Here is a 23422-nt window from a genome sequence, read left to right as displayed (position 1 = left end):
ATATTGAGTTAGTTCAGTGCTTGAACTTATCAATAAATCTATACAGCATGGAACCAAATTGCTTCATCTGCTCATTCTTAGAATAGAAAGACTTTGCCAAAATAAAGTCTGATATTCTCATTTATTACCTAAAAAATTAATCTTCCTTAAATTAGGATCCGAATTTTTTTTCAATGTACACAAGATTATACCTTTGCTGAGCCCCAAACTCAGGTGAAACAAAAGTCTTCATTAAATGACAGATTTTAGGAATATAATTTATCATCCCATTTACAATTAATGTAGAGTATGAAGAGAGTTGGTCCTAGAACGCTGCCTTGGGGGACACCACTATTGACAGGTACAGAATTTGAGAGGACGGGGAGAAGGCGGAGCCACGTCGCTGCGATACAGCTGCAATCTTGGGGCTCTGAGATTGCAGCTGATATCTTCGCCCCTGGTCGGTTCCAATGGACCTAAACCGTCCCGTAGAGACGGGGATAGTAAGGGGCGCGTTCTGCTGATCCCAGGGACATTGCAAAGTCCCTGGCTGATCCAGAAGAAGCCCTTTTACCATCGGCGGAGAGGCAGCCTTTAAGCTGCTCCGGAAGGAAGAGGCAGAAAGAGAGTGCATCGGCTGGTGAGGATTTTTTTTTTCTCGGGGACTCAAGGACACTCTAAAATGAGAAGAATCCTGTAAGACTTTGGACAAAAACTGATGAAACTGATTTAGCGGCGATTTCTTAAAAAGAGTGTCAAATTGAGGCTTGGCTTTTTACTTTTACTTTTGCTTTCATTGAACTTCCACTGTGATCTAGTAACTGTAACTAGACTGGTTTTTCCTTTTATATTCACCTAATTTTTCTTTCTTTTTCCCCCCTCTTGACTGTTAATAGTTTTTTTTTTTTTAGAACAGAGGCTCCCTTTAGTAATTTTTTTTCTTAAATACATATATATACATGTATATTTCCCTTTTTTTAATTAGGCTTTTTTGGGAAGGAAGGGGGAGTGGATTAAAGAAACTTTGTAACACTGCCAACTAGAGGCTTGAAGATACTTTATTGGAAGTTGAAAGAGCTGTGAAGGAATCCTTTCTCAAGGACACTGGAACTTGATTAGATAGAGGGAAGAACACTGGAGAATGTTTTAACAGGTGTTCTTTGGAACTTCTATTATTAATTGAGTACTTGAAGTTTGGCTTTGGAATTTGTGGAGAAGCCATAATAAGAGCCTTGGATAACTAAATAAGATGCAGTGTGCTTTCTTTCTTATCTTCTTTTAGCTGTTTCATCCCTCCTCTTCAATCCCACAGTATTTTGTGATATTTGTATATCTATTTTCTTTTTCTTTTGTTTGACTTTATTTTTAATTTACTTTTTTTTTTTTTTAAAGGGAAAGCCTCAGAATAGTTTTCCTTTTTCTTTTTGCTTATTGGGATTTTTGCCTTTTCTATTTTCATTTCTTATTTATTTTTATGGTTATTTTTTTTTATTTTTTGAGACCATATAATTGGACTAAGGTGTGAAGAACCTGAAGAATTCTTTCTTTTTCCTCTTCTTTTTTTTGATCATTGCTTTTTAATATTATTGGGTCTTACTCTCTTTTTCTTTTTTACTATTCTTAATTTTTATTTTTGAATCATAATTGACTATTCTACAATAGGATTAAGGTTTAGAAGAACCTGAAGAATCTCCTCCTTTTTCTTTTTAATCTTCTTTTTCTCCTTCTCTTTTTAATCCTGGATTCTTTATTTCTTACTGGCTTTTTTTAAATGTTTTTCTTCTTCCCAACTGGATTATAATTGGCTACCCTATTAATTGGATTAAAGGAGCTTAAAGATCCTGAGTTATTCAAATGAGTAAGAAAACTTTACCTTCTGGCAGTTCAACTTCTGCTCCTGCTTCTCCATCAACTGGAGGACGACTATCAATAATGGCGAAGCAAGATAAAGTACAAATGGATCTAGCGACGATTATACAAGGAATACAAGAACTCAAAACAAGTATTGATCAAAGAACAGAGAGTATTGAACAAAGAATTGCAAAGACTGATGAAAAAATTGAAAATTTCCAACAAATGATGGCGAAACAGGAGGAGAGACTCCCAAAAATTGAGGAGAAAGATAAACAAAGAGATGAGACAATTGGAAATATTGTTAGCAAATTAACAACGGTGCAACAAGATATAACTGGGATATTGAAGTGGGAAATGGATAGGTCAGAATTCTATCTCAGATTTCAAAATATTGAGGAAGAAAAAGGACAAGATTTGGTGGCTGTAATGATAGAAATTCTGGCTGGAGCTTTGGAGATAACAGAGGAAAAGATGATGGATGGAGTAGATGAGATATATCATGTTTTCACAAGATATGCGATGAGGAATAAGCTACCAAGGGAGATCCATGTCAGATTTACTAAAAAGACTATTAAAGCACAAATATTACAAGTCGCAAGAGATAAGGGGTTGAAATATAAAGGTAAAGAGATTATGGTTTTAAAACAAGTGCCCAGAAGAGTGAGAGAGATGAGAAGAGAATATCGATTTTTGACCAAAAAGTTATTGGAAAAAGACGTGAATTATAGATGGTTGATCCCGGAAGGATTAATGTTTATATGGCAAGAACAGAGACACAGAATCGACTCAATTGAGAAAGCAGAAATATTCTACAATGAATTTTTTGGAAGAAGAGAAATAGAGACAGAAAAAGAGACCATTTCAATTGAGCCTCAAGAAGACCAGATGAGAATGGGGAAAGAAGAAGGTGCAGTAGGTGGACAAATGGAGACCAAAGAACAACGTGAAGTAAGATCTACAAGAACTGTTAGACCTAAATATAAAACATAACCATGGAGGAAAAAAAAATTGATTTCTATGAATATAAATGGATTGAACTCAGCTATTAAAAGAAGAAAAATCTTTCATAAATTAGAGAAGTCAAAATTTGATATAATTTGCCTACAAGAAGTGCATATTAAAAAACAACATCAATGATTATTGGTGAGACCAAAACTGGGGAAAATTTTTACTTCCTTGACTAACTGTAAGAAAAGAGGAGTGGTCCTGTACATTAAAGAAACTATTGCAGCAAAATTGGTTTATACTGATGAAGATGGAAGAGTATTAATGGTTGAAATAGTGGGTAACAATATAAAAATAATACTTGTTGCAATTTATGCTCCGAATGATAAACAAGAAGAATTTTATAAAAAGTTACATATGAAATCAATTGGACTGGACCATGTCAATATAATTATGATGGGAGATTTTAATGGAATTGTAGATAATAAATTGGACTATACAGCGACAGCATTAAAACAAAATAGAAAGACTCTCCCTAAATCCTTTTTTAAAATGGTAGATGAATTAAATTTAAAAGATATATGGAGAGAAAGAAATGGTAAAATGCAGCAATATACTTTTTATTCAAATAGACATTTATCATGGTCCAGAATAGATATGATTTGGACCTTATCAGAACTAATATCTAACATTCAAGAAATAAATATAGAAACGGGTATATGGGCAGACCATAACCCTATGACAATTAAATGGAAAGGACAAAGAAGAAGATCTAGATGGACATTAAACAACGCTATCTTAAAGGAAAAAGACTTTACACAATGGATGGGCAAAGAATTGGCTTTCTTTTTCAGTGAAAATAAAAAAGAAGATACTTCAATGCAGAATGTTTGGGATACAATGAAGGCATATGCGAGAGGATTAATAATGGATTATACAAAGAAAAAGAATATTAGGAAGAGGCAAACTATTAAAGCTTTAGAAGATGATTATAAAAAACTGGAAAAAGAATTGCAGAATATGCCACAGAAAAAAGATATTAAATTCAAAATGGATATAATTAAACATAAGATGGGTCAGGCGGAGAAAGAGGAATTGGCACAAAAAATTAGAAGTGCTAAACAGAACTATTTTGAAGATGCAAATAAACCAGGTAGATGGCTAGCATACAAACTGAGAAAGGAGAAAGAATCTAGGAGAATAGTACAGTTAATAGATGATCAAGGCCAAATGTGTTATGGTAATAAGGAGAAAAAGATAATTATCCAAGACTTTTATAAATTATATAAACAGGAGGATTTTGATGAGGAAAGAATTAAGCTTTATCTACAAAATGCTAACCTACCCAAGATATCTGAAGAGACTGAAAAAATGTTAGAAAGTACCATAACAATGATGGAACTAACGGAAGCATTTAATAGGCAGAATAATGGAAAAGCACCAGGCCCAGATGGGCTCCTGGCAGAATTTTATAAAACATTACAAGAATCGGTGAGCACTCCATTGTTAGAAGTTATGAATGAAGCCATGTTAAACAAGAAAATACCCAAAACATGGTCAGAAGCTTATATCACACTTATTCCAAAAGAAGGGGCCGATCCATCACAAATTAAGAACTATAGACCTATTTCTTTACTGAATGCAGATTACAAAATCTTTGCTTCCATCTTGGCAGAAAGGCTCAAAAGATACCTAAATAACTTTATTCATCCTGACCAGAATGGATTCCTGCCAAGGAGACAAATTAGGGATAATATGAGGGTAATTCTGGACACTTTGGAATATTACGAGGCACACCCTGAAAAACAAATGGCTTTGGTATTTTAGATGCCCAAAAAGCATTTGATAATGTGAATTGGAGATTCATGTTTTTGTTATTTGAACAGATGGGCTTTGCTAAAAAATTTATTCAAGCAATAGAAGCCATATATGACAAACAAACGGCGAGAGTGATGATAGAGGGAGATTTTACAGATTCTATTAATATAAGAAAAGGCACAAGACAAGGTTGCCCATTATCACCTTTGTTATTTGTATTGACTTTGGAAGTGCTGAATAGAAACATTAGAGAGGATCCAAATATAAAAGGAATGAAAATTAAGAAGGAGGAATTTAAATTGCAAGCCTTTGCGGATGACTTGGTTTTTATTTTGGAAGATCCTCTAGGAACAGCTTTAAAGCTACTGGAAAAGATAGAGATTTATGGTGAGATGGCCGGCTTGAAAATAAACAAAGATAAAACAAAGATCTTGACAAAGAATATGTTACTAAAACAGAGATGAACTGGCAGATTTATTGAAAATTCAAGTTACGAATAAGGTTAAATATCTGGGGATATATTTGACGTCAAGATGTACTACATTGAAAGAGAATAACTATATCAAACTTAAACAACAGATAGCATCTGATTTGAAAAAATGGGAAAATCTACAACTGTCATTGATAGGTAGAATCTCAACAATCAAGATGAATATTTTACCCAGAATTTTATATTTATTCCAAACCATACCAATTAGGCTTGGTAAAGATTACTTTGAAGATTTAAATAAAATTGTGTTGAAGTTTATATGGCAAGGTAAGAAAGCCAGAATAAAATTAAAACTTCTGCAAGATGCTAGAATTAGAGGAGGTTTTGGCCTTCCGAATTGGGAGTTGTATTACCAAGCGGCAAATTTAATGTGGGTTAAGGATTGGATAACATTAAAAAAGACTAGATTGTTGACACTAGAGGGGCATGATTTATTACTGGGATGGCATGCTTTTCTGTGGTATAAGGGAACTAAATCGCAGGGCTATTTTAGAAGGCATTACATAAGGGAGTCTTTATGGTTGAATTGGGAGAAAATTAAGAGAAAATGTTATTTGAAAATCCCAGTCTGGTTATCAACTATTGAAGCCTTTTCTTATCCTATAATATATGAGAAGGAACAAAAAATTAGATATGGGGAAATATTGGATGAAAAGAGTGAACTTAAAACAATGGAAAAACTAGAAGAACAAGGCATAAAGATGAATTGGTTTTCATATGCGCAAATACATTCAAGGTATCTTATAGATTCTAAAGCGGAGGGATTTTATGATAAATTGACTGATTTAGACAGGATCTTGACAGGTACTGATGAAAAAATGATTAAAAAATTATACACTTATTTGTTGGAAATTTTATTAGAGGAGGAACAAGTTAAAGAAACGATGATTGTTTGGGGGAAGAATTTTAGATATGGGATTGATTTGGAGAAATGGGAAAAATTGTGGTCTCAAAATTATAAAATGACAATGTCAACAGCTTATAAAGAAAACTTGTATAAGATGTTTTACAGGTGGCATTTCCCCCCGACAAGAATTGCAAGAATGTTTAAGAACAAATCTGAAAAATGTTGGAAATGTCATCAGATACCTGGCTCATACTACCATATGTGGTGGACTTGTGAGGACGCCAGAAAATATTGGACTAAAATCCGCATATGTTTGGAAAAAATGATAAAGACACATATAGACTTGAAACCAGAGATTTTTTTATTGGGAATCTTACCTGATATATATAATAAACATTTGAAGTATTTGATTGTAAATATATTAACAGCGGCTAGGATTGTATTTGCTAAGAACTGGAAGAGTGAGAAAACTCCATCAGAAGAAGAAATTATTAAGAAAATATTGGATTGTGCTGAAATGAGTAAATTGACATTTGAAATCAGAGAACAAGAAGATAAACAATTTTATGAAGTTTGGGATCTTTTTTATCAATGGTTAGATAATAAAACATAATGATAGAATATTTGATTTAGCATAAAAAAATTTTTTTTTCTTCTTCTTGATATTATCTTTATAAAACATTATCAAGGTAGATTTGGTATGATCTTATGATTTATTGCAAAATAAATTAAGCAAATTATAGTTATCTCATTAAAATATGAATTAATAAAATTATAAATGATTTTTTTTAGTGATGATATTAGGCTATCCAATTATTGATTGATAATATGAGCTATTATGTAATATAATTATACTAGTGACTAGGAAATGGATGCACAAAAAAAGTGGTAAACTAATCGATGCACGGTATGTAAATTTATGAAGAAGGATATTTTTATGTTTTTTGTGTTATGTTTATGTTAATTTTGTTATGTATGCTTATGTTTGTTATTAAAAAAAAATTATTCAAAAAAAAAAAGAATTCAGGTGCTTGGCCACAATTTCACGTTTACGACCATTATGGCTGTGTCCCAAGTCACGTAGTCCCATTTTGCGACCTTCTGACAAGCAAAGTCAGATTCGCTTAACAACCGGGTTCTTCATTTATTAACCGCAATGATTCACTTAATGACTGTGGCAGGAAAGGTCATAAAAAGGGGCAAAACTCACTTGGCAGATGTCTCCTGCAATGACAGAAATGTTGGGCTCAGTTGTGGTCGTAGGTTGAGGACTCCCTGTGTTGGGTACCCTTTTCTTCTGGCGAGGATCCCGTTCACACAACACGCTTGACCAGGCCGGGGTCCTCGCAGCCCCCCAGAGAGAAGCCAGAGGTCCACATGGAGCCTCCTCAGGGCCTGTGAGAAACCCTGGATGATCACAGCCCCCCCTTCCTCCCCTCCTCTGGGGTCTCCCTTGGACAAACCCAGAAGTTGGGGTGGGCTCATTCCTGACCCAGGAGGGGCTTCCTCCCCTCTGGGCCTCACCCGGCTTCCGTCAGACACAGCTGGGAACCTCCTGGAGGAGAAAAGAGTCTCATCGCACATCAACCTGGCCCTGAAAAGCCACAGCTTGAACCTGGAGCCACCCAGGATCTGGTCTGCCGGCCCTGAGAGCAGAATTTGAGGGAGGTTCAGGGGGAGAACTTCCAAGCGGTGGACCTGGGATACGGGCCTTACTCTGCCCCTCCCTGACAGGATGGACCTGCCTGCCCCTTCAGTTCCCCCCCTCACTCAGCCCCCCACAGTTCCCCCTTCTGGGCCAAGAAGCCCATATTAATGTCCCCCCCAGTGAAGAAACATCCTCCCTGAACAACGGATCCAAATAAACCAGGAACAAAGGAGTTCCAACACACCTTCAAACCCCTTGGAGGTTTTCTGGTATAGAAAGTCTCAGCCCCAGAAATTGGAAAGGTCAGAGGGGTCCCTCCCCCCCAATAGAAGATCCCCACAACAGAGGAAGAGCCACCAGATCTCCAGAAATCATCCCTGTGATAAGATGGTGGCCAGTAAATTGGATGGATGGATGGATGGATGGATGGATGGATGGATGGATGGATGGATGGATGGATGGATGGATGGACGGACAGACAGACAGACAGATTTGGATTGATAGATCTCAGCTGCAGACTTTACAGTCCATTCTTTATTTAAAAAACTAAGAAACATCGCAATGTAAAGAATCTTGGTGTATTATAGGAAGATTGTAAGATAAGACAGGAATGACGAGAAAATAAAAATAAAAATTTCCATCCATTCTATAACTTTCTCCCTATTTACCCAACAATCTAGTCCACAAGTTGTTACTTTCCTGCTTCTTAATGAGCTCTTATCCCCAAATTAATATTGCTAGAAAAGATGGGAAATGAAATTTCACTTCAGGCACAAGCAATTTTAAAACCGACTGCAATTAAGATCAATATATGGGATTATGACATAAAACAGAATTCCAAACAGGGTCTACTCTTAACCTTGGGCAGAGTTCAAGGGTGCCGATTGTCATTAGAAGACAGACAACACTACAGTTAAATGGCATTAACTTAGAAATGGCACCAAACTCCATAGCTCTGAGTGACTTTCCCCAGCAATCTCTGGAGACAAGAGGCCATGTTGAAGGACAGCAGAAGTCAATTCCCTGGGTGCTGAATTCTCTTCCCCAGCATCACTTTCTGGACTTGCCCTGACTGGGAGGAAGGACCACAACCACAACAGAACAATGATCCCAGGGGTGTATCTATAATTTTTACTAACATCTTTTATTCCAGCCTCTCCTCTGCAGATGGAGCCCAGAAAAAGTTCAGGATCCCAAGAGGAGAAGTTGCTTCTTGCTATAATTATGACTATCTGGGCCTTTGAGACCTGTGATGCTAAATCTCCAGTTTTTGACTTTGATGCAGGCATTAGACTGAAGCCACATGCAAAGGATCTTGTATCAGAAAAGGATAAATTCCTTGGGTGAAGCTCTCTGGGACCAAGTTTTGGGACAGGTACAGGCCTTGATTGCACCTTTCTCTCCTTTGCAGATGAAACTGAGTGATTCTCTGTTTAGATCAGGAAAGCCACTGGCACTTCTCAGAGTCTTTGCATTTCTCCAACTGTTTCTGTTGTTTGTGTTAGAAACAGGAAGTGGATTGATTCATGCCACGAATGATGGACCTCCTGGTTCTGCTTCTGATGCTGCTGGTGTCCCCATCAGTCTGTGGGAAGCTGAGAAGGAAATGCCCATTGAGTTTGGAGCACCAGGATGGCTACAATCCATGGAGCTTTTACAGGCCTGGAGACCATCTCATTGGTGTGGTCACATCTGAACAATATGTGTCGCCTATAATGTGGTCTTTCAACAGCCCTCCTTCCATACCTTCTCCTTCTTCTTCGTAAGTCATGCAGGGTGACAGAGTTGCACTCCCTCCATGTGCAATTCTCACACTCTCCTTTTCTTCTTATGTCATTTATTTTTGTACCTCAGGACCTGTCTAATTTCCTGAATGATTTTTATTTCCACGGTTTCCCTCTTTTGCCTTACTTTGTGGAAGAGAGTAAAATCCAAAGATGGAGTTTTAAAGGGACCTGAATGAAATCCAGATGATTTTCCTTTCTCAGTTCATTCCTGAGTTCATCACTTGAATAATGACCTTTGTTTAAGTAGCAATTGAAACAATTTTAGTTGCCTCTCTCATTTGCATAATTGATCATTCGATTTGGATCAATGTTGGCCTAAGGCTTAGTAGGTTTGTGAAGGATTATATATTTTAAAAATATTTGTTGTTGCTATTGAATATAATAACATGAATATTGTTTTTACAATAGGGAGAGTTCTGCTCTAGTAAATACCCTAAGATCAATTTTTCTTGTTCAAATGGTCCACAAGAATTCCCAGCTCCTGCACAATCTCACCCTGGGCTACAACATCCATGACAACCATTTGAGCCCTTTACGCACTTCAGATGCCTTGCTGGACATTCTCTCCACTGGAGAATCCAATGTCCCCAACTACGGCTGTGGGAGGAAGGACAACCTCCTGGCTCTGATTGATGTAGCTTCCAGGGCCATCTCCATCCAGATGTCAACATTAGGAGGCACCTACAAAGTCCCACAGGTTTGTGTGTGTTTTTCTCTATCTAAGGTGAGTGGGGTGGTGGAAATGAACAACAGATCTAATATCTTAATAGAATTCAAGAACTGTTTTTCAGAATATTAGGGAACATAACAACTATGTCTTAGCCTATTATGTTCATCTTCAAGTTCACCATTAAAGGCCTGAAGAGCCATAAGGTCCTTATAGAGGATATTCTACTGAATATTCACCTATTGAAAAACTATCCAGGTTTTGAGATCCTCCATTAGCATGTTCATTTTCACATATCAATAATATCTGCCTTATCCAATTGGAATCAAGTTGGCAAGAGTCCTGTCTATGTATAAAAAATTATTGAGATCACAGGATCTGAAGAGGATCTTTGGGGTGGATAAAAGGAGTTCAGCTCCTGCCCTCAGAGATACAGTAAGTTATGAATTTATAACATTTCTACTTTGTATAAATTCAAGGTATATAATTATTGGTTTAAAATTAAAGCGAGTCCCAAAACAGGCAAAATTTCAATTAAAGACTTATTGGATTTTACAACTGACAATTTGTGTTAGGAGTTGCGGTCTCTTAGTCTCTTGTACATCTGGAGAAGAAGCTGAAAAATTGTTCCACAAAGAATTTGGGATATAGAAGCTGAGAAAGAAGGTTCAGTACTCAGAAATAGCACATAAAACTGCCCTATATCTTAGATCCAAACATCGTATCTGACATCTGCTCATTTGAATCTAATAATTGGAATTGTAGGGGTGACACAGAAATTCACATTGCATTTTTAATAGTTTTTTATTTAATATGATTTTGCGTTCCATTTTTATAGACAATCTTGTTAAATATTTAACTGTCTTAAATATTTAATCCGTGACTAAGGAACAAACTGTTCTGATATGTTCATCAGAACAAAATTGGGTTTGTCAGTAACTAATATTTTGGAGTTGATCTGGACCACATTATAACACAGCATTCTTCATTGCTTTTTCAGATCACTGCTCTAATTCCTTCAGAGGCTCTGAGTGATAAAAGGAGATTCCCCTTTTTCCACCAGATGCTCCCCAAAGAAGGATTCCAGTACCCAGCAATCATCCAGCTGCTCCTCCATTTCAGATGGACCCTGATTGGCCTCTTTGCTTCAGACACAGAGAATGGAGAGAATTTCATGAGGACTTTCCCTCCGATGCTTGTCAGGAATGGAATTTGTGTGGTTATATCACAACAATTTTCAAAAACTACACAAACAGCCCCCCTCAGGGCGGCCCTTTCTACCTGGAGACAAATCAACGTCTTTGTTCACTTTATGGAATTTACTCCAATCTGGGAGAGAATTATTCCTTTCCATGAAGCACTTATGCATTTGCCAGGACCCATTGAAGGGAAAGTCTGGATCCTCACAAGTGTTGCATGGGATATGATAAAGAAGGACATACGTCTCAAATATATCCATAGTATTTGGAACTTTGGTTATCTGAATAAAATAAGACCAACAAATGCTGCCTTTGAACCTTATTTCTTTGTGGAAGATCAGTTTCAAGATCTTTATTTCCACTGTTCCCTTTCCAAGCACGTCTTTTCTGTCAAAGGCCGCAGAAGATGCACCCAGAAAGCCCCACTGGAGACCCAGGAGAAAAGAAACAGGAAACAGATCATAAATGACAGTCATTCTTACAGTATCATTCAGACTTTGGCCCAGGCCATGAATGCCGCTTATTCCTCCAGATCGAGGAGGGGGAGGAAGGAGGGAGAAAAGAGGTTGGGGGCTCCGAGGCTGCAGCCATGGCAGGTATGGGGGGTCCCAATAGAGGTCCATTCATCTGAGATCCTTTTGGAGAAGTAACCCAAAGGAGAAGGAGGGGAACATCTCAACCTTCTTGTGCTGCAAAATGTCAACAGATTTGCACCATCTAATTGCTCCTGTCTGACGCTCCGGAATAACAGGGAGCAGATCTGAAGTTTCTGTCTAGCCTCTGTTGGAAGAAATCTCCTTCTGGGTTCAGTTCCAAGCAGGGAAGAAAGACGCTGGAAACATGATGAGTGCTTGGAAGATGGTTTAATGGTGGACAGGAGCACATGCCTTGGTTGAGGAAAGAAGGGTTGAGATGCTGAGAGTGCAACTGTTTTATGCCCTCTGTTGGGATTTATATTTGAGCTTGTATTCTGATTGGTTGTCAGACTCCCATGGGGCCATGCAGGGCCAACTCTGTAGGCTGTCCTGAGTCCCAGGCTTGGTTGAGCCTGGCTGGATGATGGTGATGGCTTTGGGCAATTCCTATATAGCTTTACCTGGAGTAGATCTTTGTTATGTAAAATAGAGTGGCCTAGGCCAGAGTAATGGTCCATTAGCAAGTGTGGGGGTGGGGCTGAGTTTCAGGCTTTCTGAGTTTTTACTTTTCTTTTTAGGGGAAATATATTCTCCCATTTTAGTCTATCCTAAATATTTCATTTTCCTAGGAGAAGGGAGGGTTTTAACTCCCAACACCTCTTTCCGTCATTGGAAGAGTCTTGAATCCTCCCTTGTCCAACTGAGAGATGTTGCAAGTTGGAGAAGCTGCTCTCATAATCTCCTCCTTGTCTTCTCTCAAGACTCAGTTTCAGGTTGCAGTCAAGTACGATTTTGAGATTGTTTTCATAAACATATATTCATGTACAAATAACTCAAGATGGCAAATGTCTCCAACACAGCTTCCTCCTTCAACCTATCCATTTTACATCAGAACAGAATTTGGCCCCATTCAGAGAAACTTCCTCCTATTGATCTGAGAACTGCAGTTGCACATAAAAGAGTTCCGAATTTCCCGGATATTTTATTAGGAGAGGCGTCACAAAGTGAATCCCTGAGTCCTGATAGGAGATGCAGCATAGCAGGCCATGAGCGGCAGTTCGAGTGGCCCCTTGTCCACAGGGCCCCAGTCTCAGCTCAGGCGCTCTTTCTTTGTATCGGCCCCCTGAAACGGCTCTGGGAACTCTGTTGCAGCTCTCGGAGGTTAATTCCCTTTGGACTTTTGGCAGGGTTATTCGATATAAATATCTCATTGCTCTAAAGGCTGCTCAAATAATCATTCTTGGGAAGAGCAGCCCCATCTTGTTGGATTTCCAGATCTTTGAGACCTTGTCTGAGTTCAGAAAGTGCACTAACTCATCCCCCATCCTTAAAAGCCCTTCCCTGCAGAAGCCACGGGGGCTGAGTACCAGTGAGTAGTTGTGTGTTCATTTTCCCCACAACAACAACCCTGTGAATTGAGTTGGGCTGAGAGACTGGCCCCAAATCCCCCAGTCTGCTTCACGACCAAGGCGGGACTTGAACTCACAGCCTCTTGGTTTCTGCCTCGGAGGCTTCACCAGAAGACAAAACTGGCTCCCTTATATACTTATCAAGCTTGGCACAATCCTTCATCCAGTGCATTATTAATGTTCTTATATGAGACAGTATAATTTATCAAATCCTAAAACCCAGATAGTTTTCTACTGCTTTTTAGTCATACATTTGTTTCTAGGAGAAAATCAGAAATATTTTCTGGAAAGTTGTTAATGTTTAAATAACATAAAAGTATATTTGCCTGAGATTTGTTATAAATCTTGTATAATAGCAATTTATCAACCCTATTATATTAACGACAACATAGAAAAATTGATGACTTAATGACAAAATGTTGTATCTTCCGATTTTCATGACAAAGATTAAAAGAAACTAAAGATTATTTGAGTACCATTTTTAAATCAGTTTTTATCCACTTAATTATCATACCATCCACCCCTCACTTAACTGGGTTTCTGATCACATCAGAAAATTGTTTGTTATTCTTTCCTGAGATCGAGTTATATCAGCAGTATTTCCATAATGTATTTGGGAAATGAAATAATATGTGAGGATGACTTGCATAGAGCACATAAGTTATATCCCCCCCTTTCCCAGAACCCATTTAGAAAGGGCCGTGATAGGAGGGAATGACTTTTGGGGGGTGGAGGAGAGATTCTGCCTGGGGAAGAACCAGATAAGAGGAGGACACCTACAGCTGCATAAAAAAGCGTCAGTGGGAGATTTGTACTTTCTGACTCCCCAAATCCTGTCAGTGCAGCATTACAGCGAAGTGGGCCTAGCTCAGGTTTCCTGTCTGGGCTTCCTGGGAGAGGATGACCCTGACAATTTTCTTCTTCAGAAATCCGTGTTTCTGATAAGCAACCTGTTGCTTTCAGGGAGTTCATAAATCTCCTTTTTTCTGTTGTTCAACTATATTTTGTCAAAATCTATATATCAAAATATGATCGACAATTTTTTGTGAACTTTTTTCGTTCACTTGTAAGATAGTGGTAACACCTATTTTCCTAATGAAGCATGTGTGTAAATTAGACAACTACAGAAGAAAGATTCAAATGTGAAAAAGCATCTGGGATAATAAACAAAGTTTTCTGCTTTTAAAATTGCTGCATGTTCCCATTCTAGTTCCATCCTTTCCTGGAGAAGAATGAGTTTGTCAATATTTCAGACTTTGAATTGTACATGGACCCAAATGGAGAGGTAGCAGCAGATCTGTTCATTTGGGGCTTCTTGGTTCTTCCCAGGGATGATCCCAAGAGAGAGACTCTGGCGTATTTTAAAAGAAACAGACTTTCTATCAGGCAAGATGCTCTTTCACGGCTAAAGTTGCTCAACAAGGTAGGAGAAAGTTTTGCTGTCTTTCCTCTGTTTTCCAAAGCCTGAGGTCCCATTTCAAGAGGGCTGATGCTATTCCCCAAAGGTGGTTGACCTTCACCGAGAATTGAATCTGGGCAGTAGAAACCAGATTTTTTCCCTTAGGCTGCTTGGGAGGCTTCGATATTGTTCCATTTTGTGGACCACGTACAATTAAGGGTCTCCATCAAACGGGTGAGAAACCCACAAGGGCTGGGGAATGTGTCCCTAGTAGCTTCTGGTTGTTTGCTCCTTGTGCCCAGAAGAGCAACGAAGGCGGCAATTCTGCTGACCGGGGCCTGAATCCAGGCTTGGACCGTATCGGATGGGATTGAATCGTGATTGGACGGAGATCCTTTTGGCCCCATTGGAGGAAAGAAGCTTCTTCTCGTCCTGCTTGGGGAAAAGTGTCCCCTGAAGGGGCAGCTCCATAATCTGGGAGGCTCTTAAGGAGGCCAGACCTGGCCAGAGCTCTCCATGCCTCCCTTTCACCCTCCCTGGGATGGAGCAATGGGCCTTCTGCTCCTAGGAAGCAGCTCCAAGGCTTTCAGTTCACCTGAAATTATCAAGATTGTTCTGATATCACACCTTAAAATTATGGGTGTAAGAAGAGGGGAGAAATGCGTGTTAATGGGGTCATGAGAAGGAACCGGCTGGTTATCACTTAATGCTGAAATCTTTTCTTAGTTCCATCCAGAGGTGGGATTCAAATTTTGTAACAACCACTTCTGTGGGCGTGGCTTAATTTATGGGCGTAGCTTGGTGGCCATATGACTGGGTAGGCGTGGCTAGGTGGCCAGGTGATTTGCAAACCTAATACAATTGGTTCTTGCTTAATGACCAGTTGCTTAGCAAGTTTTCTAATTTATGACTGATCTCCCCAGAATTGCTTGACCTGTTTTTGGAGTTTTGACAACCATAAACACAAACAAAGAAACACACACACACTTCTAACCCTGCTATTCTTTGATTCTGTAAGGATCTCCTGCTGGAGAAGGGGGTTGGACTAAATGACCTCTGAGATCCCTTGCAGGCCAGCCCTAGATTGTTGTGCTGCTTTAAAGAGTCTTCTGAAGCCAGGGTTTGTGTCCTTCCTTCCTCTCCTTTCTTTTCTATCTCCTTCCCTCCCTCCTTCCATGTATTTATCTGTCCATTCATATATCTCATTCACTTTCTCCTCCCTCCGTCTCTTCCTTTCTTTTTCTTTCTTTATTCTTTCCTTCCATCTCTCCCTATCTTTGTCTATCCCTTTCCTTCCTTTTGCTTCCTTTCTCTCTTTTCTTTATCTTTCTGTTTTCTCTCTTTTCCTCTCTCATTCCCTCTTTTTCTCTCTTTCTCCCCTCTCTGTATCACTCTGTGTCTCTCTCTCTCTCTGCCTCTTTCCCTGTCTTTCCCCTCACCCCCACTCTGTGTGTGTGTGTGTGTGTGTGTGTGTGTGTGTGTGTGTGTGTGTGTGTGTGTAAAAGAGAGGCATGGGTAAGTCTGACCAGGTCTGGTCTCTTTAAGAACCTCCCCAACTATGAACCGGCCCTTTCAGGGGACACTTTTCCCCAAGCAGGACGAAGCTTCTCTCCCAATGGGACCAAAAGGACCTCCACCCAATCATGATTCAAATTCATCTGAATTCAGGCCCTGGTCAACAGAATTCCCTTTTTTCTTTGCTAGTTTGGGCACAAGGAGCAAACAAACCTGAAGCTCTTAGTGACACATTCCCCAGCCCTTGTGGGTTTCTCACCAGTTTGAAGGAGATACTCAACCATAGATGGTTCACAAAATGGAGCAGTGCGAGAAGGTAAGGGTGACGGTGGGGGATAGCGAAGCGGCCGGGTCCCTATTTCCGCCCTCCTCTCTCTGTGTGTGTATGTGTCTGTGAATGTGTTTGTGTCTCCCTCAAAGCTGTGGCTGGGCCAAGCCAGCAAGCTCTCCTTGGTGCTCTTCACGACTTCTTTCATTTCTTCTTTTTCGAATCCAGACTGGCTGAACAATGATTGCCAGACCGTGGTGGAAGCATCCATTCGGGCGACCCTCCTCCTCCTCCTCTTCCTCCTCCTCTCACACCCGGCAGCTGTGGATGGTTCAAGAGGGTGCAGTTCTTTGGGGAGATGCTCACTCCTCAATTGAGCAGACACCCGCCCCATACTCGGTTTTGCTGTGCTTTGGCATTTGCTTGAGGAGCATCTCCCCGTGCGCATGCACCCTCCCGGCCCTGCCACAACCACCGGTTATGAGAGGAGGAGGAGGAGGAGGAGGAGGAGAAGTGTCACCTGAAGGGACGCTTCCACCACGGTATAGCGATCGTTGTTCAGCCAGTCTGGATTCCAAAAACAAGAAATGAAAGAAGTAACGAAGAGCGCCAAGGAGAGCTTGCTGGCTTGAGGGAGACACACACACACACACACACACACACACACACACACACACACACACACAGAGTGGGAGAGAGAATCGGGAAGATAGGGATCCGGCCTCTTCGCTATCCCCCACCATCACCCTTACCTTCTCAGGGCAGGTGAGGGAGGGGAGGGTGAGGGGCAGGGCCAGCCACTTCATCAAGGTGAAGAGGGGGCGGCCAAGCACAGGCGAGTAGAGACCTGGGAACGGCAGCTCCTGAGGGGCTTCGAGGTCGGACGGCCTGGAGCGGCTGAGATCCAAGTGAGCATTGCACCACAGGTTCACCTGATCGCCCACTTCTTGGGTGTTGGCTTTACGGAGCCACGGGGTGAGGCCTGGGCTGACATGTGACAGCAGTGCCTTTAACTGCGCTCGCTTGTATGTGTCCAAATAATCCGGCGAAGACACCGGGGGAGATGCTCAGTTAGACATCCCCCCTCCGCAGTCTTCCTCCTGCTCAAAAAGGCCATTCCCTGAGCTACGAAGGCAAGGAGCTGTGGCTCGACTCACCCAATCCCTAGGACTACCCCAATGGTCCCAATTCTGCTAGGAGAGGGCAGCTCCAACTGGCAATCCCCCTTTCTCTCGTTGGTCTGACTTCCCGTGGCCCTGGGGGTGAGGGTGGTGGGTGGTGGCAACAAAAGGCAAGTGGGCTGGGGGGGGGTTAAAGGTGACCGGTAGTGGCAGATAGGTAACTGGGCCCCAGAGCTTGCAGAACCTCACTCACCCAGGGAGATCAGGTAGGGCCACAGCGGAAGGCATGCAGCAATGGCTGGCCTGGCGAGTGTGCAAAAGCAGGCTGCAGGTGATGCTGCGCATGCACAATAAGGACTGACTGGGAGCGGAGGGGAGGGGCAGGCAGAGAGGGGCGGGGCCAGTCAGTGGTGCAATTTGCTAGCTCTCCGAACTACAGAGAATCATAACAACCGGTTCTATAGAATAGACAGAACCAGTACAATCCCACCACTGGTTCAATCTCTCCAGACTTTTCTATTTAATAAAGTCCTTTTTTTTTGGAAATGTGAAATGCCAAAAGCAAAAGAAAGGAACTAAAGGAAGAATCTTCCAGAAGTTATATCTCCAACCATTTGGAAATAGTGAGAGATTTTGTATTTACTTAAGTAAAGACCGGAGGCTAATATCTAATATCTTGCCTAATATCCATTTTTACCTCCATTTTCCATGGACGGAGAGTCCTAACACATTTCCTTTGGCAATCCTGTTTTTTTTTTCTGCTCAGTCCTTTCCTCAATCTGAATGTGTGGAAAGTTGTCGTCCTGGATTTGTCAAGAGGGCTCGAAAAGAAGAGCCAGTTTGCTGCTACGACTGTGTTCCTTGTCCAGAGGGGACCTTCTCCACTCAGAAAGGTGGGTGACACCAGAGGAAAATGGGAGGCCTGGTGGAACTGGATCCATCCAGAACATTGTCATGAAAGTGTGAATTAAAGCACATTTTGAAGCTGAATTGGTTTCTTCTTTATTTCCAAAATGCCCCATTTCTTCTCTAAACAGAAGAACAAAAAGACTGTGAAGGAAGGGCTGGATAGAGAGAGGTGGCTGTGGCAGATTGGACAATCTTTACTACTGCCAGAGAAAATATTTCTTCTTTTTAGCTTGGATGTGTCCTTCCTTCCACCTTTACTTCTGAGTTCCTTAAAGTGTGAAGAATGGTTTTAGGTCCACCTCCTGAAAGGAGGATTGCAATGCAGTCTACATGGGTTCCCTTTGAGGAACACTGAAAAGGTATTGCTGATATATGAGATGCACAATGTAGTGGCATGGATAGTGATGCCTGTATCTGGCTGCACCCATATCACCACTGCTCCAATGGCCATTCCAAATTATTTGCAACAGTCACTTGATCCGCCAGCATCCTCTGAGGCAAGTATGACAAGAATTGACACCTGACAGATACGTTTCTCTAGAAAGATTAATTGATTCATTATTTACCTTTAGTAATGGAGGTTCCTATCAATATTCTGAACATTACAAAGGAAATCTTTCAAGTCCTAAGCCTTCACTCAATTTCATAGCCTATCAAAAATATATCGTAGGTATATTTTTTTAAAAAGTGGTACACTTATTTTCTGTCTCTGGAGATATTAAGAAATCCATCCCAGAAAATGCTCTCAATAATCACTAGTTGCCAAAGAATGTACAATATATCTTGAAATGCAAAGGACAAAGAAATATGTGGTTGGTTTCACCCCCCTCCCCAGATACAGAAAAATGCACCAAGTGTCCAGATGATAAATACCCAAATAAAGAAAGAGTCCAATGTATCCCCAAAGTGATAACCTTCCTGTCTTATGAAGAACTTCTGGGCATCATCCTGGTCTCTATTGCCCTATTCTTGTTCCTAACCACAAGCCTTGTTTTAATCATCTTCATCAAATACCGAGAAACTCCCCTTGTCAAAGCCAACAACCGGGACCTCTCCTACATCCTCCTGGTCTCCCTCCTGCTTTGCTTCTTGTCTTCTTCTCTCTTCATTGGTCAACCAAGGAAAGCCACCTGCCTTCTCCGACAAACGGTTTTCAGCATCATCTTCTCGGTTGCTGTTTCTTCTCTCTTGGCCAAAACCATCACAGTGGTGCTGGCTTTCCTGGCCACAAAACCAGGAAACCGAGTGAAGAGATGTTTGGGGAAGAGCTTGGCCAACTCCATCATCCTTTCCTCTTCTGCTGTCCAAATTCTCATTTGCTCCATCTGGCTGGGAGTTTCTCCCCCCTTCCCTGACGCTGACCTCCACTCCCAGCCTGGAGAGATCATCCTGCAATGCAACGAAGGGGCCGTTGTCATGTTCTACGTCACCCTCAGTTGCATGGGTTTCCTGGCTGCCATCTGCTTCACAGTGGCTTTCCTGGCCAGGAATCTGCCTGGGGCCTTCAACGAAGCCAAGCTGATCACCTTCAGCATGCTGGTCTTCTGCAGTGTCTGGGTGACTTTTGTGCCCACCTACCTGAGCACCAAAGGGAAATACATGGTGGCTGTGCAGGTCTTCTCCATCCTGGCCTCCAGTGCTGGTCTGCTGGTCTGCATCTTCATCCCCAAGTGCTACATTATCCTTCTGAGGCCAGACCTGAACACAAAGGAGCATCTCACAGCCAGAACAAATGTAAAAACATGAGATATAGCATCATTATGATAGTGGAAGAATTGTTCATGTTTCTTTTATTTGATTTCCATTTAGATAGTATGCAGGAGTCAAAGAAAATGATATCTGTATGTTTCAAAATGGGGAATTGTTGAATGACTGGAATTCTTGTAGTTCCCTCCCCTTTCAATAAATATTGCTAAAGAGACCACTGTAAAATTGAGAGGAATTCAGCTGTTCAGCAACAGATACTGAACATGACACCTTATAAAAAATGATTGATGTACTTGTTCCAACTGACAGCAGCTAAACATGTGGGTGGGTGTGAGAGAATGAGTAGGAAATGAGGTCAGGAGGAAACTGTGGGAACCAAACACCAGCCCGTTTGCCTGATCCTCTCCCTAAAAATGCCGGAATGATATGAAATGCGATGTTTTTATTTTATTAAATTATTTTATTAAATTATTAAGGACTATATTAAATAGAAAAGTCTGGAGAGATGGAACCAGGGGTGAGATTCTACTGGTTCTGTCCAGTTCTATAGAACCGGTCATTATGATTCTGCGCAGTTCAGAGACCAGCAAATCGCACCACTGGCTGGCCCTGCCCCTCCCCTCTGTGCCCAGTCAGTCCTTATCATGCATGTGCAGCATTGCCTGCAGCCTGCTTTTGCCCACTTGCCAGGCTAGCCATTGCTGCATGCCTTCTGCTGTGGCCCTGCCTGATCTCCCTGGGTGAGGGAGGCTCTGCAAGCTCTGGAGCCCAGTCGCCAACCTGCCACTGCCGGGCACTTTTACCCCCCCCCCTTGCCTTTTGCTGCCACCACCCACTGCCCTAACCCCCAGCAGGGAAGACCCAGCAGCTGTGGTAAATCCAGGTGGGGGGGAGAGATGCAGACTGGTGGGGACCTGAGCTACATTTAGCTGTACTGGAAGACATGTGGAGAGGCTCGTGTTCTCCTACTGCTGGGAGAGCAAGAGAGTCTTTCCCGCACTGTTCCAGGTGGCAGAGAGAAACAGGATTCAAGCGGGCTGCTTCTCTGCCACCCAGAGCCGCCCGTTTCCCTATTGGGGAGGAAGTTGCAAACTTTTCGCTATGCCGGGAAAGACTCTCTTGCTTTCCCAGCATCAGGAGAACACGAGTCTCTCTACATGTCCTCCCATACAGCGAAATTTAGCTGGGAATCACCGCAGCTGCTGGGCCGTGCCGGTGGGGGACATAGGTGAGGGGGGACAACCAGGGAGCATGGCTCATCTGCCTGCCATCCCTTCCCTCTCCTGATCGCAGCCCCTTTGTTGGTCCCAGAACAATCACCCCTGGATGGCCCTGCCACACCCATCCAGTCGCACCCATTTCGGCAACAGGCTTCATCATTTTGAATGATTTGGGAAAGGAGGTGGAGGGTCCTGCAGTGGCCAGCACAGGAGCACTGCTGAGAAGCGGGGAAGTGGCCTTCTAGTGGTCCAACCTGGTGTTCAGGCCGCTGGTGGGCCACGGGAAGTCAGAGCATCGAGGGAAAGGGGGATTGCCAGGGGAGCCACTCTCTCCGTGCCGAATTGGGACCATTTGGGGTAGTCCTAGGAATTGGGTGAGACGAGGCAAAACTCCTTGCCTTCTTAACTCAGGGAATGGCCATTTTCTGCAGGAGGAAGACTGTGGAGGGGGGAAGTCTACCTGAGTGACTCCGGTGTCTTTGCCAGATTATTTGGACTCTTACAAGTGAGTGCAGCTAAAGGCACTGCTGTCACATGTCAGCCCAGGCCTCACCCCATGGCTCCGTAAAGCCAACACCAAAGAAGTGGGAGATCAGGTGAACCTGTGGTGCAATGCTCACTGGGATCTCAGCTGCTCCAGGCCATCCAACCTAGTGAAGAGCACCAAGGAGAGCTTGCTGGCTTGGCCCAGCTGTGGCTTTGAGATACACACACACACACACACACACACACACACACAAAGTGGGGGAGAGAGAGGGGAAGATAGGGACCCAGCCACTTCGCTATCCCCTACTGTCACCCTTATCTTCTCGCACTGCTCCATTTTGTGAACCATCTATGGTTTAGTATCTCCTTCAAGCTGGTGAGAAACCCACAAGGGCTGGGGAATGTGTCACTAAGAGCTCCAGGTTTGTTTGCTCCTTGTGCCCAAACTAGCAAAGAACAAGGGAATTCTGGTGACCAGGGCCTGAATTCAGATGAATTTGAATCATGATTGGGTGGAGGTCCTTTTGGTCCCATTGGAGAGAAGCTTCGTCCTGCTTGGGGAAAAGTGTCCCCTGAAAGGGCCAGTTCATAGTTGGGGAGGTTCTTAAAGAGACCAGACCTGGTCAGACTTATCCATGCCTCTCTTTTACACACACACACACACACACACACACACACACACAGTGGGTGGGGGGAGAGGGGAAGATAGGGAAAGAGGCAGAGAGAGAGACAGAGAGAAACAGAGAGGGGAGAAAGAGAGAGAGAAAGGGAGGGAAAGAGACAAAAAGAGGGAATGAGAGAGGAAGAGAGAGACAAGAAAGAAAAGAGAAAGAGAAAGAAAGAAAAGAGAGAAAGGAAGCAAAAGGAAGAAAAGGGATAGACAAAGAAAGGGAGAGATGGAAGGAAGGGACAAAGAAAGAATAAGAAAGAAAGGGGGAGAATGGAGAAAGTGAATGAGATATATGAATGGATAGATAAATACATGGAAGGAGGGAGGGAGGGAAAGAGAAAAAAGGGAGAGGAAGGAAGGATATAAACCCTGGTTTCAGAAGACTCTTTCAAGCAGCAATCTTCAAACTCAGGAGCTTCATGTTGCAGATGGAAAACAGACGTGCAAAATCCTCTTTCAACCTTCTTCTTTGAGACCTGGGGATGCAGAAACCCATATCCCATGTTCCCCTGCCTCCCTTTCCTTTGTTTTAATAATTTTTTTATTTTTATATTTAAAAAAAACATCTTTCTGGGGGAACAGCGTGGTTCCAGGTTTTTACATTTCAATACAAAATGACCATAGTTACATATTCATCTTTCGTGTTCAATTTCATATCGTATTATTACTTATTCCATTTTTCTTTAAATATTCTCAAATATTCTTATATTCATTACACTTATCCAATTCCAATTCATATAACTTATTTCATTGTTCTTTAAATATTCTCATATCTTGTTTTACAGTATTATCTAAGGTTCTTATTTCATTTCTATATTCAGTACATATATTTACTTTTATCTGTCACAT

General features: G+C 41.7%; 1 protein-coding gene across 1 annotated transcript in view; it reads left to right on the top strand.

Moving 5' to 3' along the window:
* The window catches only part of LOC148123801 (vomeronasal type-2 receptor 26-like), an 83971-nt gene extending 63345 nt beyond the window's left edge, over positions 1-20626 (top strand). Inside the window, exons 2-8 of the mRNA XM_087918734.1 lie at positions 8735-8956; positions 9087-9327; positions 9758-10065; positions 11036-11830; positions 14489-14701; positions 18348-18474; positions 19326-20626. Coding sequence (XP_087774860.1) covers positions 9108-9327; positions 9758-10065; positions 11036-11830; positions 14489-14701; positions 18348-18474; positions 19326-20236 — 2574 coding nt within the window. The 5' untranslated portion in view covers positions 8735-8956; positions 9087-9107 and the 3' untranslated portion in view covers positions 20237-20626. The remainder of the gene's footprint in view (positions 1-8734; positions 8957-9086; positions 9328-9757; positions 10066-11035; positions 11831-14488; positions 14702-18347; positions 18475-19325) is intronic.
* The last annotated feature ends 2796 nt before the right edge of the window (positions 20627-23422 follow it).

Source organism: Pseudonaja textilis, unplaced genomic scaffold (assembly GCF_049901715.1).
Source record: "Pseudonaja textilis isolate UNSWEBS1 unplaced genomic scaffold, rPseTex1.2 PTEXCTG38, whole genome shotgun sequence".
Lineage (NCBI taxonomy): Eukaryota > Metazoa > Chordata > Lepidosauria > Squamata > Elapidae > Pseudonaja > Pseudonaja textilis.
This window is presented reverse-complemented; position numbering and strand designations above follow the sequence as displayed.